The sequence below is a fragment of the Physcomitrium patens genome, chromosome 4, assembly GCF_059467195.1.
Source record: "Physcomitrium patens ecotype Gransden chromosome 4, ASM5946719v1, whole genome shotgun sequence".
NCBI classification, from domain to species: domain Eukaryota; kingdom Viridiplantae; phylum Streptophyta; class Bryopsida; order Funariales; family Funariaceae; genus Physcomitrium; species Physcomitrium patens.
This window is the reverse complement of record NC_143413.1, coordinates 3,801,746-3,811,428: the sequence shown is the minus strand read 5'-3', so window position 1 is coordinate 3,811,428 and position 9,683 is coordinate 3,801,746. Positions and strand designations below refer to the sequence as shown.

The 9,683-nt window shown below is 43.5% G+C and overlaps 1 protein-coding gene across 5 annotated transcripts; it reads left to right on the top strand.

Annotated features, from left to right (window-relative positions):
• The first annotated feature begins 1,468 nt into the window (after positions 1–1,468).
• LOC112281274 (homeobox-leucine zipper protein HOX32) lies at positions 1,469–9,280 on the top strand. 5 transcript variants are annotated; one of them, XM_090249526.1, is made up of 19 exons: positions 1,469–1,510; positions 2,555–3,334; positions 3,948–4,143; positions 4,260–4,458; positions 4,569–4,756; positions 4,989–5,079; positions 5,274–5,483; positions 5,597–5,680; positions 5,888–6,043; positions 6,209–6,283; positions 6,421–6,527; positions 6,649–6,838; positions 7,007–7,186; positions 7,362–7,439; positions 7,545–7,682; positions 7,820–8,142; positions 8,327–8,432; positions 8,639–8,788; positions 8,921–9,280. In XM_090249526.1, the coding sequence occupies exons 2-19, from the start codon at positions 3,328–3,330 to the stop codon at positions 9,068–9,070; spliced, it is 2,628 nt and encodes an 875-aa protein (XP_090105652.1). In that variant the 5' UTR covers positions 1,469–1,510; positions 2,555–3,327; the 3' UTR covers positions 9,071–9,280. The 5 variants fall into 5 exon arrangements, with proteins under 5 accessions (XP_090105652.1, XP_024373354.1, XP_090105650.1 ...); XM_024517586.3 differs by lacking the exon at positions 1,469–1,510 and adding an exon at positions 1,584–2,356; XM_090249524.1 differs by lacking the exon at positions 1,469–1,510 and adding an exon at positions 1,693–1,839.
• The last annotated feature ends 403 nt before the right edge of the window (positions 9,281–9,683 follow it).

The window sequence follows — 9,683 nt, the reverse complement described above, 5'->3', positions numbered from 1 at the left end:
CTTTTCATATTATTAGTAAACCTAGAAGTTTCAACTAACCAAAATTCAGTAATTTCCTGTTTTAAAATTTATAATTGAAGATTTTGAAGAAAAAAGATAATGCCCAGACAAATAAACTTAATATAAATTAAATATGAATACAATGGTAATTGCTCTGGCAAGCACTCTAGATCTATATATGATCAGAATTAACTAGGATTGTCTTAATTTGTGTCTACATGTTTCAAATCAATTAGAGGTACATATAAGATTCAACTATTAGCTACTAAAATGCATGTGTGTGTATAGATATGCACACACACACACAAACACATATAATTGAAGAGTTATACTTTACATACTTTAAGGGCTATGCAATTTGTGTAGGTTATGTCCATCCATTTTCATTAGCAGAGGAAGTGTTTGTATTTTTTTATTCTTTGGTGTAACAATATATATATGTTTATAGTTCAATAAATTCAGCTGTGTTCACTAACAATACAAAACATATTTTAAATTTGAACATCATCTAGAAAATGCAGAGGAATGTCATATGAACATGATTATTTAGACATGTGGGATACATGAAGTAAGATAGATATTTTTTAGTTTTTGAATCGAAATGGAATCAAATAAGGATTCGAAACTTTGTTATTTGTTTGCATTTTGAAAAATTCAAAGAACTTTCAATGAAGTTTTTTATGACAATATCGTTTTTTCATTTGAGAAAAAAAAAATAATGATGCACAATATAGATTCAATTTTATACTTCTAGGAACCCAAATTTTGCGTTACATGCTTTGTTTTTTGTAGAATTGTAAATTCATTAAAGTTTAATAAACAAAAGAAAATCGGAACATTACATTACATCAATTTCATCTGCAATTTTCTTTTTTCTTTTTTCTTTTTTTTGTAGACGATCAAAAAATGTGCAAAATTTGTGAATTCAACCACAATTAAGAACTACCCACAGCAGGGACTGCAAACCGTATGAATACAACTCTGTATTTTGAGCATACTTACAACCTAAAACACTAAAACTCCACACAATTCAATTTGAGCACATTGAAATGTGCAATGCTCAACTAGTTTCCCAATAGAAAGCTTCAATATTAGATTTGATCCTAGTAGTCACACCACACTACACATGCTCAAAGCAACGTGCACACCATCTACTCTTTCTCGCACGGACATCCACTTTAAAAACAAAAACCAAACAACCCATATCTTCAAATCTCACAGCATGTTAATAATCTAATCTCAGAAACGATTCTCAAATCCATCACGGTGCAAACCCGCCACAAACCCAGCTCCAAGGAGGGCGGGATCCGAGGTGGACAACGAGACAAGGTGGACATGGCCACGTGGAGGAGAGAAGGGAGGGCAGTGTGAAAAGGGGAGGGAGTATTGGTGTCTTTTGAAGCGGAGCTAAGGGCGGTGTGAAAAGGGCAAGCAGGGGGGTGGGCGTGGTCCGAAGCTTGTGCCGTTGTGGGCATCGGCATCGGCATCGGCAAAGCGAGCGAGTGAGCGAGTGAGTAAGCAAGAGAGATCGAGCGGTTGATTGAGGGAGTGCGAGTGAGAGTGAGCGAGAGAGTGAGTGGGTTTGTGTTTTTTGTCCTGCTGTTGCGCCGCCACCCACTTTTTTTTTCCTCTGGGTTTCCGCGTCTATCTACGCCTCCTCCGCTCCATTATATTTATATTCATTCCGCATGGTTCTCATTCCTTCATCATGCTACAGTATCTCCCTCGCCATCCACTTCCCTTTCGGACACACCCACTTCTCAGCTCTCCCACCACTCACTCAGTCACTCACACACTCACACTCCCTACAATTCCCCCTCCCCGTCCCTCTTGGCATCGGTAGTAAAAACAACATCACCCTTCACTCTCATCATTGCCTCGTAGATTGCCATGGAGTGCGAGTCTCCTCCTCTCTAACACACCCCCCCCCCCCATGTCATCGCTGATTTGGTGAGAGAGAGCGAGACAGAGAGAGAGTACTGTAGTTGTGGATACCGTGGTGGCGATGGTGCAGTGTGGCAGTAAAATTTTGAGAGTTGAGGGGGAGTAAGAGAGAGAAAGAGAGCATAGTGGAGGGAAGAACCAAGCTGGCATGGATGTCGTAGCAGAAGTGAGAGGAGTACTGCGTACAGGAGTGGATATTGGTGGTGTAGGAGAGGGAGAGGTGGATGTGGGGGCGAAGGAGGCGAGGGATGATGTTGTCGTCTTGTTGTATGTAGCGATGGAACAGGGGTTATTGTAAGGTTGATGGTTGCGTGAGATTTGTGCAAGCGGCGGATCGCTATGTCGGGGATCTGCTGGAGTGATGATTGTTTGGGTGGAAGGGGAGTGGCGGTAGATATGGGGGTGGAGTGAGGTGGGGTTCGTATGTCATCATTAGAATCCAAGAGTTGTGGGTAGTTTGCATTGAGGTGCAGTGTTGTGTGATGTTGCGCATGGTGGCTGCGGTGGTTTTTGAGAGTCGAAGAGATGTTTTGCGTTGTGGACGTGGTCGTAGTGTGATGCTGTGATGGCTATGGTGGGTCCAGTGCTGATGGTTTTCCTGTTGCGTCAGGTCGGCGTCACTCTTGTGTAGCATTTCGGGCGACAAGAGGTGAATGATCCAGGTTGGGTGTCGGCACCCAGACATGCTTGGCTGGTATAGGAATAGGGATGCCCTGTGTGCAGTACATCTTGTGCCATAGATGTGGAAAAGCTTGAGGGCTGACAAGAATACGGATAGAGTGCAGCAGCAGCTTGAGAGGGCGAGGACTGAGGAAGAGGAGGAGGGTATGCTTTCGTGTGCTTTGTAAGAATGATTCTTGGTGGGGGGATTTGAAGACTCTATCTTGAGCAGGGAGTAGCACGTTGGGTGTGTCGCACCCTCTGGGGTTTCTGTTGTGCGAGTTGGACATTTGCTGTCCATACCGACCTGAAATTAGTTGACGGCCGGCACAGGAAACAAATCAGTAACGGTTCTGAGTAGTTTGGGGGAGCTTGAGAGGCTGTCCAAGATTTCGCAAGGGTCTCAAAGAATTTCACGGGTTCTTTGGGATCAACGTGGGGATTTGGGTGCAGAGGAGGTCGCTTGGTGTGAAGTCAAGCTGCCGACACGGGAAACATAACTACGAAGGGAAGATAGGTCCTTACTGTGTAGAGTACATGAGGTACAGGACATGTCATGCTTGGAGGGGTGAAGTTTCCGTGAGTAGCGAATCTGCTAATTGATATGTGGTACAAGGAGTGTCAAATCAATGATTATGTGCTGCTGAAGACACTTGAAGCTGATGTTCCGCTGCAGATGAGTCTGCTGATACGTCGACTCCGCTGTTACCCTCAGAACTTCACATGACAGGTTGGTTGGTGGATACTAACTATGGGTCACACCTCTAGAATCTCTCTCCTGCCTCGTGCGGTTGCGTAGTGTCCAGAAAATTTGAACTTCCCAGGTAATTTTTGACCTGATCGAGGTAATGACTTCTCTTGGGCCAGAATGCTGTGATGAGTGCCCATTAGTTTCCAAGATTTAAATCTCGTAGGGCTTGAGTCTAGCATTTAGATCTAATAATTTCCATACTCGTCCCAACTCCAATGCTGTTCCACGTCATCCGTGATCGTTTCGGCTGAGTGACGTACCCGTAATGTTACTTCATAGTTAGACCTCAGTCTTTGTCGGAGGTCAAACGCCCGCGAAAGAGTTTGAGAATTTCGTGTGATTTTGATACGCACCTTTATGTTTTTTTGGCTCTTCTTGCAATGTGAAAAGTAGAATATCATTTCTTCAAAATCATATCATTTGTTGATTTATTTTCCGTACAGCCCGTTTGGTAAATAAAAAGAAAACAGTCTCGGCTATAACAGCCTTCACAAGTCATAATCCTTCTTAAGTAGCCATATTGTGATGGTTGACGTTGTGTGGGCCGCAATTAAGGCTCTGAACCAAGCCAATTCGGACCGTTTGTAATTAGAAACGTGGAAGGAGCAAACGATGGATGCCTCAGGGAAGTACGTGCGCTACACCAATGAACAAGTGGAAGCCTTGGAGAGGGTGTACCATGAGTGCCCCAAGCCCAGCTCCGTTCGGCGCCACCAGCTGATCAAAGAGAGCCCCATTTTGGCAAATATCGAACCCAAGCAGATAAAAGTGTGGTTTCAGAATCGACGGTACGATTTTTTCATCTTCAATACCACGATCCAAATGGGGTATGATGCAGCCAATGGATGTCCTCCCATTGTTCAGTCTGTCAGAAGTGATTGAGAAACATCTGGGTGTTTTCCAGATGCCGGGAGAAGCAACGCAAGGAAGCAACAAGGCTGGTCAGTGTTAATGCAAAGCTGACAGCTTTGAATAAGCTTTTGATGGAAGAGAACGAGCGTCTAGCGAAACATACCTCGCAGCTTACTCTTGAAAATCATGCCCTTCGTCAGCAGATTCCCAACCTTCCCTTCCCCGACGGAAGACATCGTCTCCCATCTCATGTGAGTTCTAACTAATAATACTTTGGGTTTATTGGACACTTGTGTGTGTGCCCGCGCGCATTCTTGTTCGAATTCAACTTCTGATTAGGCTCAACGCATGAGATTTGCAGAGTCCTTTGAAGATAGAAGGAGCAGTCAATGGTGGAGATGAGAGCTCTACTCAAGGCGGTATCTGTGTAAAATTGCCTGGGCAGGCTGGTGTAGCCTCCACAGATACTAGCTGTGATTCTGCTGTTACTGGTGGTCTACCGCATCGTGTCACTCCTCAGCATTCCCCTCGCGATACCAGTCCTGCGGGGTGGGTTAAGACAAAACTGAAATTTGCGATGCGTCTGTTTTTCTGTTTCAGTGAAACGGTGATAAGTGGGTTTAACAGTTGTAATGATTCGCCCATTTTCAACTTCCTGCATTAAGATGTTTGCGTGTGTTCGCTTAGTTAATGGAAAAGTTATCACTCAATTCATCATTTCCTTCGTTGTTTTGGTTACCCATGTGACTCTAGTTTGGTTACCTTGTGAGATCGTTTGCAGATTGTTAGCCACTGCGGAGGAAACACTGACTGAATTCCTGGCTAAGGCCACTGGAACGGCGGTAGATTGGATTCAGTTACCTGGTATGAAGGTATGTCGTCTTTTCAAGACAGTGATGAGTGATTCAGAACATCACCTCGTACAAAGATCTGAGTATACTGTAGATAGTGCAGTCTTCTGAAGTTACAGTTTTAAGCTCTGAATTGGGTGTTGTGCTGGTATTATGATAGTGGAGTGTGTATTGTTCCATTCCATGTAAACTAACCATCCAATATTTTTGTGCAGCCTGGTCCGGATGCCATTGGCATTATTGCTATATCCCACGGTTGCGTTGGTATAGCAGCTCGAGCTTGCGGCCTAGTGGCCCTCGATGCTAGTAAGGTTACAGAAGTACTCAAAGATCGTCCAGCTTGGCTACAAGACTGTCGACGCATGGAAGTCCTTGGTGCCCTTTCCACAGCGAATGGAGGGACTATAGAATTATTATACACCCAGGTACTAAGCCTTCGGGTTTCTTTCAGTGAAATTACTTTTTTTAAAGAGTGGAGATCACACCTTTGCTCTTGAATGTACCTGACATGATCAAATTTGAATTTATTTCATCTCAGATGTACGCACCGACAACCTTAGCACCTGCACGGGATTACTGTACTTTGAGATACACTACAATTTTGGAGGATGGAAACCTGGTGGTAAGCCTCACGATTCATCATGTTGGATAATGCCGAGTAGAGATCTGTGAATCAGTAACAGATACGTTTTTTTCTTTTTCTTTTTTATTTTTCATTCTAATTATTTTATTTCTTTTATCTTCCTTTCTAGCCGCTCTCTTGGATGTGGACGTAAAGTGCGTCCTTATCTTTGTTTTTTTTTTTCTACAAACCTATGTTGCTGTGCAGATATGTGAGCGTTCACTAACCGGTGGTCAGGGTGGACACACAATGCCGCCCGTCCAATCCTTTGTAAGAGGAGAGATGTATTCAAGTGGTTATCTGATTCGGCCGTGTGAAGGAGGCGGTTGTATCATTCACGTCGTAGATCACTATGATAAGGAAGTGAGTTTAGCTCTTGTGATGCATTTTGTATATCGTTTCCTTATCCTTTCTGATTACTTTTGGGGACGGTATTGATAAGGAGCCACTTGATTTAACCTATTTGGTAAGAGAAGAATGTAGCGTTCTGAACAATATGTGATGCGTTTCATGGAATGGCATTCGCAGCCTTGGAGAGTGCCAGAAGTTCTGCGGCCTTTGTATGAATCTCCAGCTGTACTCGCGCAGAAGTCCACAATTGGGGTACGTTTGAGCTGCTTTCAAGTGTTTACACTGCATAAGTTCTTTGTATGTTGTTCTCTGTAATGGCGTTGGATACTCGAGCAGTGTTGTGTATGTCTTTTGCATTGATCTCTTCTTCGACCACATCGTTGATGCAGGCATTACGGCACTTAAGAAGGTTAGCTGCAGAAGAAAGTGGCGAGGGAGTTCCCCGGAATGGACATCATCCAGCAGTACTCCGTATACTAGGCCAGCGACTCACCAAGTGAGTTCTGCCTTCAGAGGATAATTTTTTGTCTTTTGACTAGAAATGGTGAGGTCATTGAGATTACTGTGGTGATCTCTGGTGCTTCTGTAGAAATAAGAGTTTTCTCCCATTGGTGCAGGGGCTTCAATGATGCTGTCAATGGATTTGGAGATGATGGCTGGGAGACTACAGTAACCGATGGTCTGGATGACGTTAGTGTGATGGTCAATGCAACCCCCAAATCTATGGAAGGACAGATTGCATCAGACAAGTTGCTGTACTCTCTGGGTGGCGGCATACTCTGTGCAAAAGCCTCCATGTTATTGCAAGTAGGACCCCTCATATCACTCGTTGTTATGCTCTTGTGTCTGCTGATGTTTAGAATCAAATTTATTCGTTATCTGCATTTCCTGACTTGAGTGAAGCGGAGTGCTGATATCTACTTTACTGTGAACGTAGTGGTCTGAAGTCAGTAATCGTTTTGATACGTCTTGCAGAATGTTCCACCATCACTACTGATCAGGTTCTTGAGAGAACATCGGTCAGAGTGGGCGGACTATGATATGGATGATATGGCATCTTTTCGGAGCAATGGCAACGGCTATGTTCCTCGAGGTGGTGGGGTGTCCCACGTCCAATTGCCACTACCTTTGGCCCAATCTGGAGAATGTGGAGAGGTACAAACATGGGAGATCGTTGAACAAGAACGTGTATAAACTGCAGTCTCAGATATGATTCAGTACATGAGTAAGCTAGGTTGGTTGCTGTAATTTTTATTCTTGTTATTATTCCCAATTTGGACCATTTTATTACGGTCCCTCTCACTTTTACAGTTTCTATTATGATGCATAGATACTGGAGGTTGTGAAGCTGGAAGGTCACAGCTCAGTGCAACACATGGTTCTTTCCCGTGACATATTCCTCCTTCAGGTTGAGTTTTCTTTCATCTCATCATCTTCAAATTTAATCACGCAATTTTGATATTGCTATGTTACTACTTAAGTTGACATGTCATGTGATTGATGTGGGAATTAGCTCTGTAGCGGAATCGACGAGAGTGCACTTGGGGCATGTTCACAATTGATCTTTGCTCCAGTTGATGTTGCTCTGGCTGATGGCATCCCTCTTCTTCCATCGGGCTTTTGCGTTAGTCCTATTGACACGAATGTAGTGGTACGTTTTTCTCCCTGGGGTAATATTTCTAGAAGATATGTTTCGTGCAGGTTTCCTTATCTTCTGTTTCAAGGTCGTCTTTAGGTTGCGGGGCAGTTCGTCTTAGTGGTTTTTAACAAGCGTGCTTGGTTGAGCAGGATGGATTTGGACTTGATCGGACGCTTGATTTAGCTTCTACTCTAGAAGGAGGGAATGATTTGCGCCTGAACGGTGATGTGAAATCGAATAGCAGCTCCGGCCAGATGCGGTCTGTTCTCACGATTGCATTTCAGTTTGCGTACGAGGTGCACACACGTGAAACTGTTGCAGCTATGGCTCGACAATATGTGCGCACTGTAGTGGCATCAGTCCAACGGGTAGCAATGGCATTAGCTCCTTCTCGAGGAGCAGCTCCCCCTCGCCAAGCACCTAGTAATCCAGATGCACTTTCCTTAGCATGCCATGTTCTGAGCAGCTACAGGTGATTTTTGAAAACGCATACCGCTTCTTTAGTCCATCAATACCTTATTTGTTTGCAATTTCTCACTTCATTGTACCATCTGTACTGGATCGTATTTACTCTTTAGGGGATGGGGTTTTTGCCAAGTATGTCTTTAGCTTCTTGTCAGGTGGCGTCAGCTAATTGTAACGTATTTTATGTCTAGGTTCCACCTGGGTATTGATCTGGTGAGACCAGAGAATGGAAGTGACGAAGCTCTTTTCAAGGCATTCTGGCATCACACAGATGCTATTGTGTGCTGTGCGTGGAAGGTAAATCTTAAGGAAATGAAGATTAAAAGATAAAAAGATAAAAAATCAAGGAAAGACTTTTATTTTGTCGCTTTATCTGTTAAGCAAATAGAGGCTTACCTCTTCAAAGCCTTCTTGTAGTTACCATTTTAAAACTTACATAACTAGTTCTCTGCCATGAATGATTAGCGGGCTTGTTGACGAAGGGACATTGTGCTTTTTCACAGGGAATGCCAGAGTTCGTGTTTGCCAATCGATCAGGCCTTGAGATGTTCGAAACCGCTACAAGCTCTCTGCAGAATCTGAATTGGGAGAAGACTCTGAATGAGAACGACCGCAAGTTGTCATATGCTACGTTTACTCAAGTTTTGCAACAGGTATTTCTCATTCTCTGCCTTAACCATTAATTTGTTGTTATGAATAGAAGATCGACACCCTCCTCGGTCTGCTTTCTTTTCCTACTAGTGATTTAGCTTCTCTCATTGCTGATGTTTTTTCTTTTGGAACAGGGTTATTGCTCCCTTCCAGCAGGAGTGCGCATGTCCAGCACAGGTCGCACCGTAACCTACGAACAAGCCCTGGCATGGAAAGTTTTAGATGACACGAAGGCAGTCGAGTGCATTGCCTTCCTCTTCATTAATTGGTCCTTAGTTACTTGATTTGAACAAACTTCATCTTCTTCTTTCCAGCTTGTTGCGTTTCGTGAGGGTAGTCCCTACATTCCAGGCTGTGAAATAACCGTGCTGCCAATGTCATGGAAACTCGGCTTTGGCTGTTTTTTGTTGAATCGAATCTAGTTGAAGCAAACTGATTGGATTCAGTGTGAACACACTTCTGCTATTTATGAAGTTATGAAGCTTTTGATCCTACGAACTGTATCTTCATACTCTTCTTGAAAGCTGTACATGTTGGGAGTCCCATGCACAATCAACGCCAGTTTGGGTATCACACTATCACCAGTATGTTCTATTTTGTACTGTAAAGAGGCCTCTCTGAACGCATCTGTTGGCACCCAATCAATGAAGAATTGTAGAATATTAGGCCTTGTCAGCCGCAAATGATCAGTGTGTAGTAGTTTGCATGACTTAGGTCATCTCATAGGTAATACTGAACTGGGTTATAAGTTAATTTATACATTTTTTCTATTTGAGTCCTTAGAAGTTTGTTTGAAACAGTTAAACTAGACAAACATTGCTGCATCCAGATTAACCCAACTTCCAGAATTTGAAGGCTTCAGCATTCATGATTGGAGATATTGGAGCCCTTGAAGTT